This window comes from Aythya fuligula, chromosome Z (genome assembly GCF_009819795.1).
Source record: "Aythya fuligula isolate bAytFul2 chromosome Z, bAytFul2.pri, whole genome shotgun sequence".
NCBI classification, from domain to species: domain Eukaryota; kingdom Metazoa; phylum Chordata; class Aves; order Anseriformes; family Anatidae; genus Aythya; species Aythya fuligula.
In genome coordinates this window covers 23,656,054-23,682,767 of record NC_045593.1, presented here as the reverse complement: position 1 = coordinate 23,682,767, position 26,714 = coordinate 23,656,054, and the positions used below count along the sequence as shown (strand labels likewise).

General features: G+C 38.2%; 1 protein-coding gene across 3 annotated transcripts in view; it reads right to left on the bottom strand.

Moving 5' to 3' along the window:
- MAST4 (microtubule associated serine/threonine kinase family member 4) overlaps positions 1-26,714 on the bottom strand; it is a 200,719-nt gene that overhangs the window by 67,501 nt on the left and 106,504 nt on the right. For all 3 annotated transcript variants that reach the window (XM_032205667.1, XM_032205666.1, XM_032205668.1), the window contains one exon: positions 3,298-3,386. In XM_032205667.1, the coding sequence (XP_032061558.1) occupies positions 3,298-3,386 (89 nt within the window). The remainder of the gene's footprint in view (positions 1-3,297; positions 3,387-26,714) is intronic.

Sequence of the window (26,714 nt, the reverse complement as noted above, 5' to 3'; positions counted from 1 at the left end):
AAGGAAGAAAAGGAAGAAAAGGAAGAAAAGGGGAAAAAAAGGGGGAAAAAAGGGGGAAAAAAGGGGAAAAAAGGGAAAAAAAAAGGGAAAAAAAAGGGGAAAAAAAAGGGAAAAAAAAAGGGAAAAAAGGGAAACCCACACAGGTTTAAAGTTAAGAAATCCAGGAAAACCATCTCTAAATGTGATGCACATGAATGTCTCCAGTGTAATTCAAACCCTGAAACAACTAAAATACTTCATATTTTAAATGTCTTTCTTTGTTACTAAACTGCAGTGTGGCTAAATTACTTCTATCAAATGAACTTAGAAACATAGAATATCCTGAGTTGGAAGGGGCCCACAAGGATCACCAAGTCCAACTCCTGACTCCACACAGGTGGTACCCAAAACATTATGTCATGGAAGCAACAGGTATTAACGTAGTGAAACCAGGAAATTAACGGTCAACATGTGACAATGTCTGCCAACCTAGAAAATCTTACAAAAAGGATTACAACTAGAGGCAAGACCTCTTTGGCCTTGGAATATTGCTTTAGACGATACCATCATGTAATCCCGTTCATAAACACACTGAATCCCACAGGAAAGATAGAGTTTGTCATTGCCATTCTTAGTGGAAGATTCTTCAGGAGCTTTCATGTTCTGGTATATATGAACAACATACATCTTCCTTCCCACTCCCTGCAATATGCCTCTGACTGATTTTGATGACAACACATGCTTCTCAGTCTTCCTTTTCCTAAAATAAGCAAGTAATAATCTTTTAGTCTTGCATGAAACACTCTCACATTCTATCCTACTAAGCCTTTCTCCCCACAAGACCTCCAGAACATGCATTACTATAAGAAAACAGCAGCACTCCAGATGAAATCTAACCAGGACGTTGTACAGTGGCATGAAACCTTCCCAGATTCAGCTGAAAATTACTTCTTTTGTATAAACTTCTAAGATTTGACTTTCAAAGCTACGCTACATTGGTCCTTCAATCATCTGATCCAGAAAATGCAGCCAAGTCCTTCTCTAAATTCCTTCTACCAGATGAGTCCAGATCTTGAAGTAGGCATTTATGTTACTGGTCCTACATGCACAAAATGCTGCAAGTTGCTATGTAATTTGATACTTTTTATTGCAGTCCTCAAGATAAGTCACCTTAACACAGTTTTCCCAGTGCTGTTCCATATTGGATGTCTTCCAACTTTACATCAACTACAATAATTTTGTGCCAATGTAATTTATGAAAAGATTAAGAAGGCTTGGCCACAAAACCAAAGCCTGAGCACTCTATTGACAAACCCTGCTCCCGTTTTGTAAGACTTCTCATTTTAGCATAACACTCATATCCTCTCCTTTTTAAGTAATTCCCTACTTGCAGTTCTTCTCCCAATACTTGTCCTCTTAGTGGCACAAAATGAAACATTTCATTAAGACACAAACATGTAAGATTTATAGTATTACTCCTAACAGCTAAATCTTGTTTCTACAGCAGAGAACATTAAACAGTGTTACACTTGATTATTCATCATCAGGGGTTAGCATCACCCACAGGAACAAGCTCCTGTGACTGTTGAGGTGGGGACACCTGAATGCCCTGACTTGCTGAGATGATAATCACTCACTCGAAGGCTGGGAGGTGCAGATCTACCTACGCAGCAGCAGGCATTCAGCTGGAAAACCCATTAGTGTCCAGGACACCAGATGTTGTCCAAGCTGACAGTGCAGCCTTTGCCTCCCACAATCCTGAATGTATCCACAGTTCACACAAAAACTAGAAGGAGCTTTCAGCAGGTTTAACTGCTTTCAGCTTACATATTAAAGGCAAAGGTTATGCAGCAACTGTCTTAAGACAGTTATTAATAATGAGCAAGATTTGAACACAAAGAAATGGCATTAGTGTATATTTGCTTTCTGGTTTTGTAAGAAAGAGAAAGAATTTACATAGTGAAATTCTCAAGTATTCTGGAAATCTCATGATCTTTATGAGTGCCTCTGCACAAGACCTACTGCCAGATTTCAAATCTGACTTTTCAATACCATGAACCATCTCTGCAGTTAGCTTCAGGCCCTATACAGAGGAAGAGCGCATATAATGTACTGTATTGGTAATTAATGTAATAGCTGATATATAATACCTGTTGCATTTATCAACATTTCCATATCCCCTTTCTAACCTCCAGTCCTAGAGCTTGTATCTTGTATGTACTCAAACTGCTTTGGCAGCTCTTAATTAGAGCCATGAGCCTTCACTCTCCATGTTGCTTACAAATGTCTTTTCTTCAACTGGAATGCACCATTTGCACCCTGAACAATATATTTACTTCATCAGTGTGGTGCCATCCAAATTCCCCTTCCCTATCCAACCACGCAAACCTGAGAATTACTGAGATTGTAAGACAAAAAATTAAAAAACTTCACGCAATTTTTCAGTATTTGCCCAACTCAGCTTTCATCTTCTGCTTGCATGCTGCTCAGTTTGAGGAGAACCACTGTGTTTTCTCTAGTAACGATGTTTCTACTAGAAAACTGCAAGTGCCTTATTAAACTCACCATTCTCTTGAAAAACACAACTTAAACTCTGTAATTGTTCTTTTACCATCCAAGAACAATTCTACAAAGTACTCAACGTCATTGCCAACAAAAGGATTGCTTGTAGGGCTTTACTTTTTTTTTTTTTTTTTTATTTAACCAATGGTAATAACTATACACCAAAACATGTGACAGAATGAATCTTTGCACTAGTCTATTTTGGTATGCGAAAAATGTTCCTTTTCAAAATGAAGACAATATCATCTCTAATGTTCACTCAATCTTAAGTGCTTTAATGCTTCAGAAGTGAAACAAAATGATCACCAATTTATTATTGTGGAAACTGAAGCACTGAAATTTCTAGTAACATGCCTAACTTCATAAATCCTAGGGAACAAATGCACTACGAATAGAATGTAATACCCTACTCACCAATTCCACTATATTCACCATGTGTTACGAGCTGTTTAATATTCTTTTCATACAGTACTAGGTGCAGAGAAGGAATTGGGGAAAATGCATCAGAACTTGACAGAATACATGGAAAACTAACAAAGCTACATGATCCATGTTAGATACTTCAGGACTGCTTGTTACCGTAACATAAGATTTATGGATTTAAATTTAACAGAAATTTGGATGGAACAATATGCAAATATTCACCAATTCCAACAGTGGAAAGAAACGTAGTGAGATAGAGTGTTTTTTCCTCCCCTCATACAGAATTCTGAAGAATTTCATAAATACCACCAGTAAAATAGATATAAAAATCACCTGTGTGAGCTGAGAGAGGTGAATGAGGCCGAGGCAGAGCTGGAGACTGGCCATTGCCCATCAGACTCTTCCTGTTGCTTGTTCTACAACTGTAGGCAAAAACAGAAAGAGAAAAAAAAAACACATCATTAGAAACACAGCATGTACCACATATGGACATTTTGCATTTTTGCTTCTTTATCAGAGCTATTGCTGTTTTTGTAGTACTTGTATGAGTCCAGGAAGTCTATGGAACATACTGGATAATGACAAAGACAGCAGTTTCCAAAGAAAATGCACCATGGATCCATTTCAGGCTTGCACGTTTGCTGTTCAGTGCAAAGAATATCATATCCCTGTGGAGTCATTAATAAAATGTTCTTCCCTGTCTGCAGCTTGCTTCTCTGCCATACTTTTTAAATAATATTTAAAAATATACACACACAATCTGGAAAATTCTCAGCTTAGAATCACCAATGATCAAACCTATTCTTATTACATGAACTGTAGCTCCAAATTGCATGCCATGAGGAGCAATTATTTATCTATCTGACTCTGAAACAATAATTATAAATTTAATTATTGAGTTAAATTTCACATCTGTGCCTTTTGTCAATGAAACAGATGATGCCTACAAAGATGAATGCCTTTTTTTTTTACTCATACATTTTTCATCTGCAAAGCCACTGATTTCCCTTATCACAAGATCATTAGTCAAGATAAATAGTAAATTAACACATCTATTAAGCTTGAGAAAGGACACATTTTTCTTAAATACAACATAACATTTTAAAATATTTGATGGCAGAAGTGTTTTTTCCCCTCTTTCAGCTATAACTAATATTCTCATAAATATAAATCCTCAAGACTGCAAACATTCATGCACAAGAAAATAGTATCTTGAAGTCAAAAAGACTAACTGTATATAAACTTAAGTGCATATGCAAATGTTTACAGCACTACGATCAGATTTTTTTTTCCCCCATAAAGGTTTATAGAAACTCAAAACCATTAAAAGGGGGAAAATTCTTTTATAAAAAGCATTTCATTAATACAATACAGGCATACTCAGATCTTACTTGTAGATGTCTCTAAACATCTAACATGTCTAACTTTCTAATGTTATGATCTCTGTATAACAGCCAGGAACCAGAACTGATCAAATTGAATATCACAAGATGAATAAAATGCAAAAGAAGGGACAGAGTTAAACAAGGGGGCATAAACGTGAGTAACCTGCTGGGATAGCATAAATAATAAGTAAAAAAGATTCAAAAGGAATCTGTACTATTACCAGAGGGGAAAAAAAGTCAGGAAATGCAGACTAATAAAGCAGTATAGAATTTATTTGCAATATATAAAAAGTGTCAAACGAAAACCAGTCTCCCCTCAAAAAACATTTTGCTAAGCACTAAGAGTGCCATATCCAACAGTTTAACAGGTTAGTGCAAAGTTTATTTCCATAAATTACACAATGAACTACCATATCCCTTTTATTATAATCAACTAAACAATGCATTAACTCGTGAGTATATATTTATTATTACCACTGTAGGAAAGTAAAGCAATAAATGCTTTAAGAATTCACATTTTAAGTATGGGAAAAGTCACACAAAACTTTTTAAATAGATACACTTCAATTACTAAGCTGACCAAACAGGGAAAATTTTATAAGTTTGGACTATATATATATATTATGTTTAAATTAAGTTAACCTTACTACAAGTATTTTTAACATACTTATTATTTAACCTATTGTTAAGTTACAAGACTTAAGGAAACACTCCTTATGTTACTAGACAACAATTTCAAAGCCACATTGTTCCATCCTTTCTCTAAATTTTGTCCAGCTGAAGAGCTATATTTGATTGCTCTCTTATCAAAGAATGGTTCAAATACTTCCTTTTGGCTTTATAACATCACTGTAATTTCAGTAATATTTCTTATATCATACTATGACAACCCTTAATTTACCTGCTACACTTCTAAAAGATCTTGAGTAACAGTTCATTTGCAATCCTCCAAACAAAAACTAAATTCAACACAAACTTCCAGTATTCATTAGACATTTGTTAAAGGACACAACAGATTGTATCTATCCATAATGATGTGATGACATCACTACAGCATCTGTGGTGCGGGCTGGGGTTAAGAGACCCTACTACATGACATGAGGCAGCTTCACATGTGCAAAACTTGGGATCGTCACATCTCCTACAAAAAAAAACACAGATTTTAATCATCTAATCCCTTGATAATGCTCCCAGCAAAAGAGATTTCAAAGGTAGTGGATGATTCTCCTTTTCTAACCAAAGAAACCTTACTTTTAGTTCTAGGCCACAGGCACACTTCATTAATTTTGCCACAAGAATGATTCCATATACATGTGTACAGCATCATTTACACTTAAATGCAGAAATTAACAGTTTCGTCACTTATGCCATTTTTTTTTGTAAATAAAAGACTCTTTGTATTCAGTTTTACATTATAATTCAACCTTCACATTCCACAGGTGAAATTAGCGCAATATCTTTCACACATTATCTGAGATATATAATTCTAGTTATCTAGATTTTACAGTTACTTTTAAGAATTCTTTATCGGGACTAGGATGACATTTCCTCCATAGCAAGATCTTACGTAATTTTAAAAACTTCCCCGAGCTGCCATTGCAAAAAAATCTTTCCTATTTGCTCAGATGTGGCTGCAGTTGTATGAAGAATTTCACTTATCACATTCTAGTGAAGTATTTTAGACCTGGACAGGCTGGAGAGCTGGGCAGGAAGAAACCAAATGAGGTTTAACAAGAGCAAGTGTGGAGTCCTGCACCTGGGAAGGAACAACACGAAGTATCAGTACAGGGTGGGGGGTGACCTGCTGGAGAGGAGCTGCTGGAGAGAAGAAGGACCTGGGGTCCAACAGCAGGTTGACCATGAGCCAGCAGTGTGCCCTTGTGGCCAAGAGGGCCAGTGGGATCCTGGCGTGCATTAAAAGGAGCGTGGCCAGCAGGTCAAGGAAGGTGATCCTCCCCCTCTACTATGCCCTGGTCAGGCCTCACCTGGAGTACTGTGACCAGTTCTGGGCCCCCTGGTACAAGAAGGACAGGGGTCTCCTGCAAAGAGTCCAGCAGAGGGCCACAAAGATGATATGGGGCCTGGAGCATCTTCCCTATGAAGAAAGGCTGAGAGACCTGGGTCTGTTCAGCCTGGAGAAGAGAAGACTGAGAGGGGATCTCATCAATGTGTATAAATACCTGAGGTGTGGGAGACAGAGGGATTTGGCCAACCTCTTTTCAGTGGTTTGTGAGGACAGGACAAGGGGTACTGGTCACAAGATAGAGCACAGGAAGTTCTGCACCAACATGCAAAGGAACTTCTTCACAGTGAGGGTGACAGAGCACTGGGACAGGCTGCCCAGGGAGGTTGTGGAGTCTCCTTCTCTGGAGATATTCAAGGCCTGTCTGGATGCCTACCTGGCAGCCTGCTCTGAGGAACCTGCTTTGGCAGGGGGGTTGGACCCGATGATCTCTCGAGGTCCCTTCTAACCCCTACAGTTCTGTGATTTTAACCCCTACAGTTCTGTGATTCCATGATTTTCTCAAGAGGTGTAAAGTCAAAAATGTGAATTCTCCTCTATTTGTCCTATGAGTAACGTAAACCATAAAGTGCTGCATGCAAGGACAAATCCCTGCTAGAGCTCATCCCATAGCTTTGTTTTTTTTTTTGCTCCACAGATTCTGAAATCATGTATGTAGCCATCCTGTATAATCCCTAAAACAGAACGCATTCCCCAGGTTAATGGTAGAATAGAAGAGGCTCTTTGTGGGTGAAGAAAAAAACACCTCTGGGGAACTTAGAAAGATGATCTCAGCTGCTAGAACACTGCAAACAGGAAGCAGGGTCCCACCAAGGAGGTAGCAAAGCATTACTAACAGAAGTATTTAGCCTTGAAACAGCAGTCCTCACGTACAAAGAAACTCCGAAGTTAGAGCAATTCTGCAGACAAAATCATTTATCCTAGATCCCTGCACACATCAAGTAACTTTTCCCTTCTATTGTCTTCGTAAATCTGTTCTTCTCCCATTCAAATCTGACAAGATAAACCAACTGATGAAAGACAGACCTGAAAGAAAGCCTCTTTGTCTGCAGCAAAGTTATACAGTGCAGGACTGTAAATTGGGGAAACATAAACCTTGGTAAACCACAGAGAGATACATTCTTAAAACACTGCTCTCTAAAACTTGGATTTCTCTTCGTGATTAGGTTGCATGGCACAGAGAAGAGACCTGCAAGCAAGGCAGCAGATTACACAGGGTTTAAAGTGCTGAGAAAAAAAAAAAAAAAAAAAAAGGAAAATATCCTTTTCCAAGAAGAAAAGAGCACAAAGAGAATACAAGAGGAGAAGAGAACTTAAAAAAAAAAAAAAAAGAAAAGAAAAAAAAAAGACACTTTAAACCTTAGTCAGCCATGTTCAACAATACCAATTAAATTTTGGGATACACATAAAATTTGAAGAGAACAGTAACTTTGCACTTTTTGCCCTTTTCTCCTTCTCTTTCCCAGGAAGATCCTCCCTGGTTTGGTTCTGTTGCCCACAGCCTGAGCTGGGAGTCTTGGATCACTGTATATCTGGCAGTGGTTTACATCGTGCCAGCAGTGCCCTGGATTACTGGCACTGTTCCTTATCTTGGAATCCAATTCATAATTTCCTATTTGGTTTCCAAGTCCCTCTGCCTTATCTCCCGCTCTCTGCCACCAATGCTCCTGCCCACTCGTAGCACTCCTCCTTATCGTGATTCTTCGCTGCTGGGGAATTCCTCCTTCAGCCCTGCTCTGCTATCAGGAACACGGAGCACTCTGAGTCACTCCTCCAACTGCAGAGGCAACCAGCACTTCCCGTGAGAAGTACCACCTGATAGAGCAAATGGAGGACAACATGTAGAAAGCATGCTGTGCTGAACTGTGTTAATCTCATAAAGCAGGGGTTAACTGCAGCTGCTGAAAGATGTGATCCAGTTGTACAAAGCTTGATTACCTTGCTCCTTCAATAACCACAATCCTTCCTCTATCAGGCAAAATCCCTTTGGGTAGAAGTGGTGGGAACTGCTAGATTCCCACTAACAACGCACAAGATAAAAGTACCGGTAATGGCCATTACAATACATCTACACTCAACAAGCTCTTGGAAAAACTAAACATAATACAAACTTGAAACAGAAACTCAGTTCTTTAAGTCATATACTCATGATGGGGCACTACTTCATCCAGATAAATATTAAATGCAGATTTCCTGATAATCAAAAAACAGTAATAGCAGTGAGAGGTACACACTAAAATGGAAGCTTATTCCTCAGAAAGAGGGATAATATGTGAGCAAGTTACTGGCAGTAAGGGTTAATTGCTTCTCAAACACACACGAAAAGGTATAGAAAGTAGGATATACTGACAGAGATCATCACTTCCCATGCCTTTCATAGCTTTAATCACTTATAATGATTTCATTTCAATATCCTTAATTACTAATATTTACACTTGTAATAAAGATGGATTTGGACTGTAAGCTCTTATGACAGTTCACCACCTTTCACAGTGTATGCCGAGCATAGCACTACCTTGCAACACAGCTTCTCAGTTTTGGTATCCCTACAACATATTTGTTTAGCTGAAAGTAAAGATTAAAAGGGGACACCTATTTTAAGAAAGATTGCGAGTAAATGCTGTATTTGTTAACCTAAGTGCAAACAGACTATATCAGCTATTGCTGCACCCAAACGCAAAGCCTGACCACGCAGACACAAAACACATTAATAATGCAGGATCAGCTCTAGCATAAAGGCTGTGGGATAGGGAAGGTGGTTGAAATTGTTCTGGTGTTAAAAAAACATAGCTGAAAACTACCTCAGGAGGAACATGCTGACCCTAGCAAGACTCCGATGTAGCCACTTTGTATTTACAGAAGAGTTTAATTTAATTTATATTTCAGTTATATTTAACCTGTTTTGAAGCTACCTAACTATGGTACTATCATTACTTTTTATCTTCATGAACACCAAAACTGAAGAGTCAACAGAGCACACTACCCCGAGTTAGAAAAAATAAAAATTAAAACATATGAGGAATTCACTGCCTTTCACTGTTTTGTGTTTTGTTTTTGTAGGGGAAAAAAAAAAAAAAAAAAAAAAAAAAAAGGAAAAGAAAAAGAAAAAGTCCTTGGCATTAAAAAGCAGTTTGGTGAGTGCTTCCAACCTCTCCAGAATCCATGGAAGTTCTGCAGGGCACTAATTCAGAAGAACACAGGTAACAGCTGTGATGAAGAGATGGTGCACACTGGTACCTCACAGTGGCTTCCCTGCCAACAGGCACCTTTATGGTCATACTTGATGAAGCATTTCCTGATCTAGGAAGTCCGAGTAGCACGTGGCCCGGTAGCTTCATACCTAGACCACTTTTTAAACGGCAGCAGATCAACCGTGACTGCTCCTCTCTGAACACTGTGGAATTAGGGTTACATGAGCAAAATCCACAAACTCTACTCCGTGTGATCTGCTGTCCTGTTCTACCCTATAGCTAAGTGAGACTGCAGAGTGAGGAAGCAAAGATCTCCAATTTTGAGAGACATTTCTTAACTTAAAGACTGGAGTTGGTAAATTTTTGATGTGCTGCCACTGAAAGAAAAGTGCAAAACATCTGAAGGTGAGCAAAAAAAAAAATAAATGAAGAATTTAAAATTCATTCTTTTAGTGATTTACAGTGTTCCATACTTGTATCCATTTAGCATCACACAGCAAAATTTTCCAGTGTATTTTTACTGGCTTACGCCTGCACATTCACTTTTCCAAATCTGCTATGTATGTATGCACGTATTCACATGTATAAGGACATATATTTATATGCAGACATATACTAGGTTATATATTAAAATATCCTATATATACACATATAGCCACACACAGAGAAATAATGTTTCTTATATATCCCACTCACTGCATGGAGTTATTCCCTATCAATCTTTAATGACCTGGAAAAACAGTCTTGGAATTTGCTGTAAAGTTTCACTGTATAATGGATGTATTCCGGTTTTTACTCTCTTGTATTTAAGCTTTAATCAACCTGAATGAGGCCAGTTTTAGTCTGTGCGCTGAAAAGAAAAGAGTGCTGTCAAAACCTAATGAACAGGACAAAACAGCGATGCATACATCTGCTAGCAGCCCTAGTTTAGCAGAGTATGTCCTGGATTTTTTCAACACAGCTGTGAATGTTTTAGCTTCGGCTCTTGCCTGGGTGAACTTGGACAGTGAGCTCAGGGTCCTTTCCTGGTATTTACACATTTGTGTTCAACAGCGATTTCCCTGCCATTACTACAGCCTACCAGCTGCCTCCCTATCACCAAGACTTTGATTTTCCTCAATGGCACAAAGGAGGAGACCTCGCTCATCTCCTTATCTTTCTAAAAGTAAAAAATAAAATAGAAAATAAAATAGAAAATAAAATAGAAAATAAAATAGAAAATAAAATAGAAAATAAAATAGAAAATAAAATAGAAAATAAAATAGAAAATAAAATAGAAAATAAAATAGAAAATAAAATAGAAAATAAAATAGAAAATGCAACCAGCTGGAAACATGATCCTCTGCACAGACTGTCTGTAGAGTTCAAACGTGCATCAGTCAGCATCACTGGAATAACATCTGCCAAGACGCATCACAAAATTGCAAAAACATCTGCCAACTCTCTGCAGACCCGAGGAAGATCGTCACACACTGTCACAAAGGCAGGCTTCTAATGCTGCAGACGGCCTTTCAATCTCCATTCCCACAGTGCTTTACAAAACAAATAAACAGATAGTTCATTAGGTCTTTGCCTGGTGATAGTTACATCTGCCTTCAATGTATTCAGCTCCACTGACTTCTTATTTTTACTCCTAGCAATTTTGATCCATATTTTTTCCTCTTCACAAATAAAAATCCAACAACAATATTTAAAATCCAAATCTCTCCTAAAAACCTAAAACGGTGTATTTCTACCTGTTGTAACTTCCAAAGGACAGATTCAGTTTTAACTTTCTACACAGATAAATATTTAATTATGCAAAATGAAACGAGTATTTAAGTTAATTATTAACTCTATATTTGTACAATATTTATAAAATACCTGCCTACAAGATATAAAATCTGATTTATGCAAAGTGGGCAGAGAGTGGAGAATGGACAAAACCACTCAGGATCAGAAGCAAGACTGCAGAATTCTTCTTTATTATCTTCAAAATGCAGTTTGGGCAACCTTGTATCATGCAGGCTGTTGAGGACACATTGATGTAATCATTTCTAACCCACTGCTTCTAGACCTTATTTTTTCAAGATTTCATCTGTGTTCTGGGAGGTGATATAAACCAACGTAATAGCTGAAAAGCGCTTTTGCCATCATACCGAGATATTCAACTTAACTCCTCAACACACAATTACTTCTCTTTCAAAACAGAAAGATAAATAGTAAGACAGGACAAGAATCAGAGCAAAAATAGACAGGGATGGCCTAACTCACCACTATGATCACCATTACATAATTCAGGAGATGAAAAAAGCTGGAAACATCTAACTGAAAAAAAAAAAAAAAAAAAAAAAAAAAAGAGCTACATTGATAGGTTTATACAATTTAACTAGCAGTCCCTTAGAAAAAAAAACAACACAGAGCACATCACACCTGTGAAGATCAAAGCATCAATAGTTTTGAGATGTTAATCACGTGAAGCAGCGCCTTGCCCTGCCAGACATTATTTGCATCAGACAGGAAATACCCAATTTACTGGAACGCATGTCTATCGCAGCCTCAGCACAGACAGGGCTTTAAAACACAGGCTTCATGGGCTTTAAAACACTTGGCCATCCCCAGCAGGTTCACGTTAATCCTAGATCTCTAGATCCTGCCACTCTAGATTGTGGCTTTAGACTACAAGCTCTTGGTGTGTCTCTTGGGATACGCGGATGTGGCCAGACATTTCTTACCGTGTTGTGGTGGTCACCTTAAACCTAGGCTGGGGACAGGATGTTTCTGATGCTGCCTCCTTGCTCATCAATAGCATGGGAGAAATCAGGGGAGGTCAGGTGGGGCTGCCATTCACTGCCACGGGCCCCTCCAGAGCACCAGGCTGGAGTGCTGCCTTCTGCCTACTACAGCCAGCCTGTGACAGATGCTTGCTGCTCAGTCAGTCTGGGAGCTGCGCTGATGCCCCGTGGCTGCTGCTGCTCCCAACACGCACAGTCCAGACTCAGAGGATGGAACAGCTGGTGGATGTCCCCCTCACAGTTCCACCCCCAGCTCCAATAAAGATACAGGGCAAGACCTTTTCCACGCTTTCATCAAATAGACTAGCATATCTACTCATAACTTTCACCTAATTTGGCCTTTCAAAAAAAAATAAATGTAAAAGGCAAACAAACCACACCAAAGATGCAAAGATGAAGTGGGTCCTGTTCCAGACTTATTTCTTTTGAACAGCGTCCACCCAGGCTCAACCACAGCCAATTCCCCAGGCTGTTCTGGTACTGCAAGGGAGCCAAGCTCAAACCCTGAGCTTTCTGTAACTCTGGTTGAAACTGAGGCCAGCATAGCTCAGAATTAAGATAAAAAGTGGGAGTGCCTCCAAACTGCAGACAGAAGACCTGCTTATCCAGATACCTACGACGATGAAACCCTGTCCCTTTTCTCCCCAGCTCTCTCATTCTGTTTTCCATTTAGACCCGGCACCTCTCAGCTTTCTCAGCTTCTTGCCAGCTGGTAGCTGTCCCCAGCAGCAGCCCCTATGGGCACCGCTGCTCTTAACTCGCTGTATGCCATGGGCCTGGTGGGTCAGGGTGATGAAAAAGACTTCCTCATAATGTTAAAAAGCATTTCCCAAATGGCACAGAGTACTTTTACGGAGTGTTTCTTGTCATTGAAAAAGCATGCATGCTAGCAATACTTAAAAAAGTCTCTAAGGGTTAAAGTCTGCCACTCTGGAATTATCACAAATCTACATGTAGAAATGGCCTAAAAACTTTGGTGCTTCAGTAGACAGCTAGAGTAGATGTCTATATGGAAGTACCTCAGAAACAACTGATCCACTTTCATTTGGGGGTAGAAAACAGAAAGGGGAAGAAATGGTTTAGCCTGCTCTGCTTCCTGCTACAGAAGTTTCTATCTGTCAAAATAGTTTGTTGCTAACACTGCTTTCACAAAAAAGGATCAGAGGCTTATTAACCCAAAGAATACACATTATATCAAACTCAGTCTGCTCTACTCCAGAAACTGTCCCCGTGAGAAAAGCTCCTAGAAATATTTTCCACACATAATTTCACAATTTTTAGGACAGTTTCTTTTATTTTTTTTTTAAATCATCTATTAGAAGTGCCACAAAATTAGTCAAATTTAAAATTTGAGGGTAGGAAATTGCCAGTTGTGTGTAGTATAAAGATTTTGCATTGTTTCACTTTCAAACCCCGTAATTCTCTTCCATTTTAATCCCTAAAATAAACTATATTTATACCTGACTTCTTTCTCCTATAATTAAATACTGACATTTTTTGCTCACAAGAGTAATGAGTCCAGGCAGGACTGCTTTTCTCCATTTTTAAATTTGGTACCTCCCATCCTATCAAAACTACGGAAGAGCACATGATGAATAAATGCTTTGAATACAAGAGCATGGAATTTTCTCACTCCTACTTGAGCATGAAACTAAAGAAGGTGGGAGACACTGCCATTGTATCAAGTGATCTGTTCTCTGACTGAAAAGTGTAATACTCCTCACTAACTGCTAAATAATTGATTTTTCCCATACTAGAAAATAAGATCTATTAAAATGTCACCAAAACTTCTGCAAGCTAAGTGTTCACTTTCCTATTTTAAAATTCAAATTCTGTCTTGTACTAGGATACAATACTTTGATGATCACTAGCTCGTTACTTATCTTTTTATTCCTGGGAGAATTCTGCCTTTTAAGGAGTCACGGTTTTTCCGAAACCAGTAGATTTCACTTTAGCTAATCCACACCAAAAAAGGTAAAGATTATAGCTCATCTGTAAACAATCACACCCAAAAAGCAAGCCAAATATGTGTATGCATATCTGTAATTTTAACCTTCTGGGAGAAGAAGGTCCACAAGAAGAGTGTGCAAGAGCAGAAAAATGAAAAGAATGCTGATTCAATTTTATTTTAAATATGTTGTACTGAATGTCAGTACTTCAGTGGAACGTTTTCACAGCACAATACAACCAGCATTAAATAGAAGTGAAGTAAAACACACTTTTATAGGAGAAAAAAATGGAAGAAATGTTATGCCATTGAAACACAACTCTGTAACAAAGTCTAAGAAAAAAAAAAAGAGAAACCCCCTTCCCTTGTGCTGACAAATATCCTGACCTCAGTTTTTTTCTTGTATAAACAAGATTACATGAATTACTGAACTATGGCTTGTTCCAAATTGTGTTACTCAGAGATGGTTCCCTGCATTAGACCTAAGAGACGGGTATGTAATTTTCAATGCTAAATTCAGCAGCAGTTTCTGAGAGTTTGATGTGCCTGAACAATAACAAAACCAGACTTCCTTTTGTTGCAATATGGCGGGGAGTGGAAGGGAGGAAGAGATCTTTCAACAGTGTTAGTATGTTAGTCTCCAGAAGAAACATTCTCCCAGTAAAAAGGATACCATGAGCACCCACATTAATTAACCTCCTGAAAACCACAGTAGAGGGCCCACAGACTCAAAAGCATTTCAACTGTGAAGTACAGTTGCCTACTGAGCATCTGCAAAAGAACAGAAATGAGCTTCGGGTTTTTTATGTCACTTTGACATTGTCTTATTCCTCTCTCCCTCTTTTTTTTTTTTTTTTTTTTTTTTTTAAGATAGGTTTGCACTCTTTCTTTAAAGGAATTACTGCAAGTAACAGAAAAATAGTCTTGTTCATTTTATAACTGAACTTCCTGAAAAGATCATAGAATATCCTCAAGTTGGAAGGGACCCACAAGGATCCTCAAGTCCAACTCCTGGGTCACCAAAGGAACACCCCAAAATCAAACCAGATGTCTGAGTGCATTGTCCAAACACTTCTTGAACTCCATCAGGCTCGGTGCTGTGCCCACTGCCCTGGGCAGCCTGTCCCAGTGCCCGACCACCCTCTGGGTGCAGAGCCTTTCCCTAACCCCCAGCCTGACCCTCCCCTGTCCCAGCTCCATGCCGTTCCCTCGGGTCCTGTCGCTGTCCCCAGAGAGCAGAGCTCAGCGCCTGCCCCTCCGCTCCCCTCATGAGGGAGCTGCAGGCCGCCATGAGGCCTCCCCTCAGCCTGCTCTGCTCGGGGCTGAGCAAACCAAGGGGCTTCAGCTGCTCCTCAGACATCTTGTCCTCTAGAGCCTTCACCACCTTTGTAGCCCTCCTTTGGAGGCTCTCTAACAGTTTTTATATCCTTCTTACACTGTGGCACCCAAAACTGCACACAGTACTTGTTGTGTGCACAGTGCGGAGCAGGACAACCACTTTCTTGGTCTGGCTAGTAATGTCGTGTTTGGTTCCAAACTTTCCATTCAACAAACAACAGACATTTTGTAATTAATATTATGTACTGTCTTCTGCTTGGACACAAGTATTCAACAGTGCTCAGGCAAACTATTAATACACCGAAACTAAGAAAACAGACTTTTTTTAAATCACTACTTAGAACAAAATACGGCTGTTTGAAAACCATGCCCTTTACTGGTTAGGAGCCCAAATATGAACATTTATCTATGAGGCACTCAACCTGAAAACTGTGGCTGTTCCCATGAGACCTCTGGGAGCACCATCAGTGCCCCATGTGAGCGTGCGCAGGCTGGCCGCGGCTCCAAAGCACGGTCTGCAAACAAAAGGACTCCCCTCTCTTCGCTGAGAGCAGTGTTCTCCCCTCCTTACACCATCAGCTGAGCAGAAATTTTATAATTAAACCATAATTAATCAACAAGAAGCATTATTTTCTCAGAAAAAAAAAAAAAAAACCACCACATCCTTTCATTGTGCCCATTCAGCTGCTGGTGTCTGTTCAGCCTGCCAAAGAGGACATCAAGCAATGCCAGCTACGACGGCTTTCATGAAGAGGTTGTTTGTTCAGTAGGAACCGGTTGTCTGCAAACTCATGCTGAAATGTTAAGTGACCAAACAAGCCATGTTCATAACTGAGACATCACCGTCCACATACGTGCGGCTGGCAACGTGGCACTGCCCATCAGTCATATGGAGCTATAATGAACTGGAGTCTTTTTGCTCCTGATGTTTCCCAAACATAGTCAAATCTTTTTAATAGCAGAACAAGAAATAACTGATTTGTAGAACTGTACGTGTGGGCTTTCCTTTTTCCAAATGAAAACTGAGATTATGTAAGCAACATAACTGTCAATTATGATTTTTTGTTTAACAAAGCTTCATAAGAAACCTGACAGAAAAAATACTGAAACACCCTCTAGGATACTGGCAAACAGCTGACACTATTTACAAAACTACATCAATCACTTCTTTCGCCAACAATTTTCTATTAGACATGCATGCGCTATCTGTACTTAAGAGTCAGGTATGTGTCTACCCTGGTGTGTAGGCACATGAACTTATTCCCCATCCTACTGATGTAGTTACAGGTCTTTACTGGTTTAAATTTTCTCAGATGGAAACTGGAACACACCAGGAGAATATACACTCTCTTTTTCAACTGTAATTGTGGACCAACGTAGCTACATCAGCATAACTAACTGGCCAGATATAACTCAAATGATTACCCTTGTATAAAAGCCTAGTGTATATACCAGCTCTGAGAGCGACTTCGGTTCACGCAGCACTACACCGGCCTCAGGAAGGCAGTCTATTATACATGCAGTGCTTCGCTGCAAAGTCGCTGTGATGTAACCAGAAACGTATGAATAATCTCCAGTGAAGCAATTCAAACATCTCCAGGCATACTCATCAGCAGGGATGACAGCACAAGGCTGCTGACATGCAGCCACTTTTTTTTTTTTTTTTTGGTAACACAATCATCAAGCACCATACAAGCCAAGAAAGATCAGATGATTTACATTTTTTACATTTGCTGCCACAGACCTGGCACTTAATATATATGCACATTTATACTATTAAAAATAGTATAGTGCAGTACTGAAAAACGTTTCAATGGCGTAAGTTTCAAGTGACTGCATTACTCAGTGATGTCAGAAACAAATTATCTAGGACATCCCAAATAAGTACTGATGAAAGCGTTCATGTTATGCCACCAAATGTTCCCTTTCCCCCTGATACACTAAGTCCTTTTAATGATCCAAGTATCCAAAACTCAGATAGACATATGATAATTAAAAGTATTTTAGAATCTTCTAAGAATTAATAGATTTTCTGGAGATCAAAACATAATTGTGCTGCATTGCAATCTCTCAGACAGACTCTTTCTTCTTTTCTGCTGTGGTGTATACTTCATGCTCTTTCCCACAACTGGTGACTGGCAAAACACAATCTGAACTTAAATTTCTCCACATGGTTATATTTCATGAAAATTTACTGAAAAATAAGTAGCAATATTTTTAGAAAAAAAAAAAAAAAGAAACAAAAACACTACATTGCTTTTAAACAGAACTTCATCCAACACTACGTTATCCAATCAGAGTTCTAATGAAATGAATCTCCAAGAATGAATGTGGCCTAGAAAATCCATCCACATTCTGCCTTTACCAGTATTTCTTTCTGTGGGTAATGTCAACATGCAATTTTCAGGACCAAGTAAGTTTGGTTCCTTGTTAATATTTGTCTTGATTTCCTCAGTGGCTCGTAACATCCTATTTTCTCATGAAAAATCAAGATCAAAGAAAAAAGGCAAAATGACAACTGAAAATTAACATTCATGCCCGGTATCCTTTTCTGTACTGGACTTAAATCTATACGGTGATATAGTAAACCACAAGAATATAGAGAAAAGACTAAATCCATCTTAAACACAGGATAGAGTATACAGGCAGTTTATGAGAAAGATTTTTGCATATACTTTGCCCTGTAAAAATACCCGTACCAGGAAAGATGCATTTCACTACCAAAGTAATGCACTAATTGTCCACAAATAGAAGTAGGTCACAGAGGATTCATGAAAGCAAGTATCAATGACTCAACATATCAGAAAGAAGAAAAGGAAGAAAGTGTGCAAGGATATGCTTTATACCATGCAAATAGCTATGAGCTAATATCTGACGAGGAACCATTTCACAATAAAGATTTGTTTAGTTCATCCTGATGTGTCAGGAATGAAGTATCATGTAAGAGGTCTAGTAAAATAACATCCAAATGCAGAGGGGAAAGAACAAGCAGTGATAATTATAGTTAACGTTTCAATTTTGAATACATTGGTTAACTTACCAACCACGGCTCTGAAGGCCTTTCTACCACAACAGCAACAATAGCTTTAGGTGTCAGATCTAGCAGCACTGAAGGCAGCTGCAAGAACAACCTGAGGTGCTACAGGAAACACTACCGCTATGCTACATGGGATGGCATACATCTCTATTAAAACTTAACTGTTTAAATAACATTTATTCCAACACGAGCAGGACTGCAGGAAAATTAAAGAAACCAAAGTAAGTGTGTTGTCAATTGTAACCGTACGATGCAGTACTTATAGTTACTCCTAAACTTCTAGCTTCTGGATTCATGCAATGACTTGAGAACTCCAAGTTTTTGGTTTTTCAAGGTATGGTTTGTATTTGTTTGTTTTTGCTTTTTTTTTTTTTTTTTTTCCTTTTCTGGATTTTCTTGGAAATTTGTGTGTCAGGCCCTGTTTTGGCAACAGAAAGACTTAGTACAACCCTAAACAGAAGTTCTAGTATGACTTAGTAGACATTAAACACCTGAAAACAGTCAAAAACTAACTTTAATCCACAAAGATTTCTGCATTAGAAAACCATGTGTTAAAATCTATACAAATCCAAATAAAAATTAAGGCTGGCTTGGACATGTGAAGAAACTGGATAGCGTGGTTCAATGTGTAGTCCTTTTCCTTCACATGCCCATCCCTACAAGAACTCTAGTATCACAAAGTTTAGAAAAAAAATCTCAAAACTCTGTAATCCTGCAAGAACAGATGTGTCTGGATTTTTGGTTTTTACTTCAGTTAAAACTCTGGCTTGGAGTAATGTACTGATCAGCAGAGACATGACAGAGAAAAGAATAAAGCTGTGAAGGAATCTGTGTCAAAGATGAACAATGAGGAGAGCTAGAACTCTCTTACAAAAAGCTGTTTTACAAAGCATCCCCTGTTTATAAACTGTTAATTACATATAAATACACAAGAGCTCAGCTGTTATCTCAGAATAAACAAGAGAAACGTACTTACAAGAAAAATTAGAAAAATATCTCACATTTTTTCCTTCCATTGATCCTGTTTTGAATGAGAACTTGTGCCTATGAGTAATGCTGGATTTAGAACTACGAAACACTCAATTTCTCTTTAAAACAGTACTATGGCATCCTACAGCAAGAATGCATTTCCCCCTTTCCCTATGTCTTCACTCTATCAACCACATCACGTGTTAGTCTTCAAACTCTGTTAAGAAGTATCACTATGTTAGCTAAAAACATGCCCATCCACACATTTATGTAAGCTTACTGCCATGAGGTTGCATCATCATCATTGCTATTCTGAGATTCACGCCTGTGTTTCTATCATTTAAGTCTTGCAGATTACGAGCCATCTTGAGCCGTATGAATGAAGAAGACTTCAAATTGAATGTACAACTTAAAAATAATTTAAGTAGCTTAATACACAACTATTCTGTTCCACTGAAATTTTGATTTGGCACTATTTCTACATATTTCCTTTTGATATGATAAAGATATGTTCAAGTGGAACTACTAAATGTAGCAATCTGTGGTCTTCTAACCTTTATAACAGTAAGGAAGAACATTCTGACAGTTCGAACAGTAATCCTTCATCTCCTGGATTTTGCAAAATAGATGCCCCAAACCTCTGATTTGGTTCAGTGATGTAATCTGTCAAACATTTGACTTTCTACTAATATAAGCTCTTGCCCAACTTTCCAAATCTTTACAAATCACCTCCAGCAGATATTGAGCTCAAAAGCCAAACCAATGCATGTATATGAAAGACAAGAGAACATCAGCAAAAGCCAAACGTATTGAATATACACCCCACCTGGAATGTTGTGTTCAGTTATGGGGACCCAGCACAAGAAGGACATGGAGCTGTTGGAGCAAATCCCCCAGGGCTCAGTACTGGGGCTAGTTCTCTTTAATATCTTTATCGATGATCTGGATGAGGGGATCGAGTGCACCCTCAGTAAGTTTGCAGATGACACCAAGTCAGGTGCATGTGTTGATCTGCTCAAGGATAGAAAGGACGAGGTAGAAAGCTTGAGGGTGACAGGACAAGGGGGAATGGGCTAAAGTTGCACCAGGTGGGAGGTTTAGGTTGGATATTAGGAAGAATTTCTTTACTGAAAGTGTTTTTAAGCATTGGAATGGGCTGCCCATGGAAGTGGTTGAGTCACCATCCCTGGAGGTCTTTAAAAGACGTTTAGATGTTGAACTTAGACATATGGTTTAGTGGAAGACTGGTTAGTGTTAGGTCAGAGGTTGGACTAGGTGATCTTGAAGGTCTCTTCCAACCTAGACAATTCTGTGATTCTGTGAAGTCCAGAGGAGGCCCATGAGGATGATCAGAGGGCTGGAGCACCTCTCCTATGAAGACAGGCTGAGGGAGCTGGGGCTGTTCAGCCTGGAGAAGAGAAGGCTTTGGGGAGACCTTGCCTAAAGGGGGCCTACAGGAGAGCTGGGGAGGGACTCTTGGTCAGGGAGTGGAGTGATAAGACAAGAAGTAATGGCTTTAAACTAAAAGGGAGTAGATTTAGATTAGCTATTAGGAATAAGTTCTTTAGTCAGAGGTGGTGAGGCCCTGGCACAGGCTGCCCAGAGAAGCTGTGGATGCCCCATCCCTGGAGGTGTTCAAGGCCAGGCTGGATGGGGCTTTGGACAGCCTGGTCTGGTGGGAGGTGTCCCTGCCCATGGCAGGGGGGCTGGAGTTGGGCGATCTCAAAGGTCTCTTCCAACCCAAACCATTCTGTGATTCTATGATTCTATAATAAAAGAGGAGAGACATTCATTGTTATTTTCTGTCTTCAAATGACAGCTATAAAAATCACCATTACTCATATAAACAGATTCTGCCTTTTAAGACAAATTGAATGGTAAAGCATTCATATAAATCCATGTTAACACAATCACATGCTTTTAAAATCAACTCCCTTTTACAAATGTATAACTCAACATTAAACCTGAATGATTTTTCAGTCCTTCAAAATCTCAAGAAAGTTTTTGCAGGTCATGGTAACACAGTTAGGAAGGGCTGGACAACGAATTTGATGTACATATGGGTGTGTGACCAATTAAAAAGTGACTGATTGTTTTCTCAACCTAGCTTGAACTGATTAAAGAGATCTGACTAGTTTTTACTAGGATGTATAATCTTTTACCTCACTGTGACCAGCACAAATTTAGCTGATACAGGAAAGTAATGACAACTCTAAACTTTAAAAAGTTAGCAATAAATTAAAAACAATATACCAAGACATTCCTTGGTAAACTGGCATTCAGTAATTTGTATTTTTTCCTGAAACTTGGTGAAATTTGGTAATCTCTTGCTTCTATAGCATTCAATTACATGTCACATGATTGAAGGAACTGCTTACAAGTTCATACAGATCCTTTATTTCTTAAAGTTCTTACAGAAAAATAGCATGTTTCGTTCCCTGACTTTTCTTTTCTTTTTTTAATTATTTTTCCAGTAAATGAAAAATAACAACATCTTCACACTTATTTAACACAGGGAATCAGAGACACAGGAGATACAGTATCATTCTGCAGAAATCTGCAAGGCTCCCAGGAATTCTGTGGGACTGAAGCTGGACTGAAAATTACATTACTGATACTTGTAGGCTTGATATATTAGAGCTCAGTAGAGATCTAAAAACAAGTTAGTTTAAATTGACTATTCAATATGCTGGATTAGCTATACCTTTAAAAGTTAATTTAGTTACTGCCTCCAAAGGACAAATTCTGGTCTTCCTATTCACTCATGTCTCACAGCATACTTTATTGCTGTAGAAAAGTAGTAACATGTCATTCATCTTTGGTAGTGATGAGAAAAATGCTGCAACATGATAGAAAACTAGACGTCATATCCTTTACAAGTCTAGCTTTAATAGTCCAAATGCCTGTAGCCATATCACCTCGTGCTGTGATTTTGCCACATCTCATGCTACGCAGCATTAGGCTAACTAGCTTGCTGCAGGAAATGATGATGATCTCTTCTGAGTCAGTCTTAAGCACACACCCCAGTATGGTGCTGCAGGGCACAGTGCTGTTTTTCAGATGAATCTGGGCTGCCAACCACGTGAGATCATTAGAGATCACTACGTTTTTTTTTTCTCTCTCTCTCTCTCTTTTTTTTTTTTTTTTTTTTTTTTTTTTTTTTTTTTAGGGTAAGGGTAGTTAAGCATGCACTTTTGAAAAAAAAAAAACAAACATCCAACATCCAGAAAGCCAGACCAGCTGAATATGCTTTTTTCAGCCTGGGGTTGCTTCTCAAGATCTCAAGGAGCTAACTGAAGAGGAGGTTTATTCATTTTGACAGCAAAAATATTAATGTTAAGCAAACCCCTGTTTTTTCTCAGCCAACACTTGATTTGAAACCAACATACCTTCTGATGGAATCAAGCCTCTGAAAACTGCCAGACTAACAAAAATAGGTCTGAAACTATTATATACATACAACACGATCATTCAAGACAACTTATCACTGATGACAATGAAGTGCAATGAGGATGTTTTAAGATTAAACTGGAAAATTACAAATTGCTACACTTAACAAATCAATTTCTTATCACAGCATTAGCCAAGTATAAAAAGTAGTTAAATTATCCTGATAGCCTCCTCAGAAGCTTATCAGTACTACGTATGTGAAGACAAGCATAGAAATTCAATGATCTTGTTGAGGCAAACTGGTGGTGTGCAACCACAGTACAAAGTGGAAGTCAAAATTTCTCATTCAAGAGATAATTCAAGAGAAATCATACCCTCAAGACACATATTTTCAATACAAGTAGTACATAGTAGTCATTCAATATTGTCATTTTATAAATTCAGTCTACTGGGAGAAGGGAAGGAAAAAAATATCCAGTAAGCCTTAAGCAAAACTATTATCTTTTACTGTTAGAGGAAGGTGCTTTCCATCTTACTTAAAAACATCAAATCAACTGAAATTAAGTACACTTAAATGCATTTGCTTGAAATCTTGCTAACCACTATACTCATTAAGTACATTAACAATATTGTGCATTTTATTTTCCAATACTAAAATACAACAAATATGTGAAAAAGTAATCTGTGTTTGTTTTTATACATCTCTTTTCTTCTGGAAACCAGAAAGTCACATGTACACAAATGTACAGCCACATGGTATTCCTCCCAATAAACATATGTCTATTTTTTTTTTTAAAAAAAAGACGTTGGTAGATAGAATGATGCTTTTGTCTGATAAAGTTTTTGGGATAAGTGATAAATGCATTTGTTTTAGGTGTTTTTTTTCTCTAGGTTTTATGTAAAACTAAACTTTGACTTAATGTTTTTTGTTGTTCAAAATTGTAAAACCATTTCAGACTGTGGCCTTCCTTCTTTAGACTGCAACGGAGTCAATTTAAAGAAATGAGGCAAAACTGGAGTGGTCCAGTTCTATTTCAAGATCTGTTCACAAATTAGAAGACAACACATCTCCTGCTGCTCTCAAGAATAAAATGACTTGGTGCAACGTGCAAAAGAACATAATTGTGAAAAACATTACTCCTCTTTATATGTGCAATACTACTCCAAGACCTCATTGTTCTAGACATCATACACAACAAATGACAGCCTCTGCTGGAAAAAGCTTACAGTCTAAAAACTTAGGCATAACACGTAGATGAGACAAACATCTCCAACAGGTTAGAAGAGGGCGTGGATGAGGTAAGGTGACAGAAAAAGGGTGTGCTACAATTCTTAGCCATCAGGAAGAGTAATCACCTCACTACTCATCCGGCCCATTAGCCCATTACCTAATTTAAGGTTTCTATCTGCATCACAGCAGAAGTATGCCTTTAGAAGCAATGTACAGAAAGGACAAAACTGCCATTTCTCCTATTTTTACTTTTGTTTTTAAAATGTTCTATGCTTTGTGGATACCACCATAAGAGAATTAAAGAAAGAAAAAACAAACAAAACCTTTAGTCCCCCCACAGTCATAAAGGCAGGAGCAAATTGCCTCCTGCATCAGTTTCCCTTGTTCTGCAAGATTTTTGAGGGAATAGTAGCCCTCACTTTGACATAGGACTCGTGGGAATACACCATCTAATAAATGCCCGAGTCAGTAGATTAACTGGCATTGCTCTCATAAAATTTGTATTAAACACAAATAGTTTAAAAACAAAGTCCTATACCACTCACTTATCAGACAAACAAAGCACCACATTCCTCACAAATCATTATATGAAGAATTATATTTTAACTACTTGTACTTCTACAGCATTTGAAGTGGAAGTCCTACATTTGCCTTCATTTATCTTCAAGGGTTGTGTTGATAGTACTACCTTCAAGCACACAATGGCTATCATCTACTGTTAAGCAAAGTCCCCCAGTCATGGTTTACGAGTGTTTTGTTTACACTGTTCCTTGGTATCTTTCAGAAAAGTGGTTCAGTAAACAAAGTCTCCACAGAAGAAAAATATTTTTGACCACACAAATATTTGTAAGTATTTTTTTAAAATGTTTGTAGATGTGTATGAAAAACAGAATTAAAAAGGTACCTCCAACCTTCATTTTTATTGTGTGGTATTATCTGCTTCCAAAGAGGCCACTGCGTAATGCAACCCTCCGAGCAAGAAGCTCAAGAAATTTAATGCCTCCTCTGACACTAACAATGTCCATAACTACAAAATATTTTTTTTGTATGAGCTTTTCCATAAAATAGATTAATTACATTGGCTATCAATATCTTGTTATATGCATCTTTAGCATGCATATGTTAGAATACTTACTTTTACAGTAACACTTTCACGTAAAAAAGAATGCTTAAAATGAAATCACCTAAACCTTTGCAGATACTTCAATATTTCATATGCACATATTACCTGTGCATTAAAACGATGTTCAGCGATATCTCATTTCATTTGGGTGCTGGACTTCTAGCATGCACTGAATATGCATACCACTTCTGAAGCTCTAGCTCCTGGATCCTGGCTTTCTGAGTGTTCATTTTCTCAAATTTGTCAATGATTAAGTAAACACATTACCTTGACTGAGAAGACCAAATTACTAAACCTCTAGCACTATTACTCCATGTCATGTTTCCTGTAGAATGTCAGAGTAGGTAATCCTACTGGTTTCTTCTTGCCTTATAATTTATGAATCAGAAGAAGGAAACACATGATGGCTAAAAGGTATTAATTTATAGATAATACTGAATGCTTAGGTCTGACCCACACAAACAATTTGCATATTTAATAAATTAATCTAGTATATTCATATACTCTAGTATGTTTTGAATTTCCTTTAAAACATTTCCATACCAAAAAGGAAAAAAAATGAATTTTCTGTTCCAAGCTTTGGGGAACACATGTAAGAAAAAGGGTGAAGAAACTTCATTTTTTGGTTTAGAAATTTTATTCCACCAATAGCAATCACTCTTCAAAGACTTGCAAAAGATAATATTTTGACATTTGGCAAGACAGAATAGAACATGTGAGACACTCAGGAAGAAAAAAAAAATGAGATTGAAGTATATTTCCCAACAGAACTCATGTTCTCTCATTAGTCATAGGTCACAGATGGAGAGCAGATGCCTCCAAACAGAACAGTTCAATCATCAAAACATGGCAGAAGGGCCAGGGGGAGAAGCCAAATCACCAAACTCCAGGTAAGGGAAAAGACAAAACAAAACAAAAACCAACCCTTGCTTACAAAGCGTGTTACACGTTTTCTTTGTCCATCATGTGGGGGAAGCGCAAGGAAGATGTTCTGGTAAGACTTGACTGTACAGTGAACTGACATAATCATCCTTTTGCGTGGGGTGTTTGCAGACAAGGTGAATAGAGCATATTGGACTTGTCTGACTGCCTTTGCTTCTACTGTTACAGCACTTATGGAAATTCCCTTGACATACCCATGCGTAAGAAGCAGCCAGACAAACAGACTCCCTGAAAAAGGAAATCTGTAAAACAAATACACACATTCTTTTTTTTTTTTTTTTATCAGTTAACTGTGAGAGGGTTAACATTATTATCACAAAGGACATTAGCTAATTATGAATTATCGTGAACAACATTGTCAGATGAATGGGTTAACATTCACACATCTTTTTCCCAATT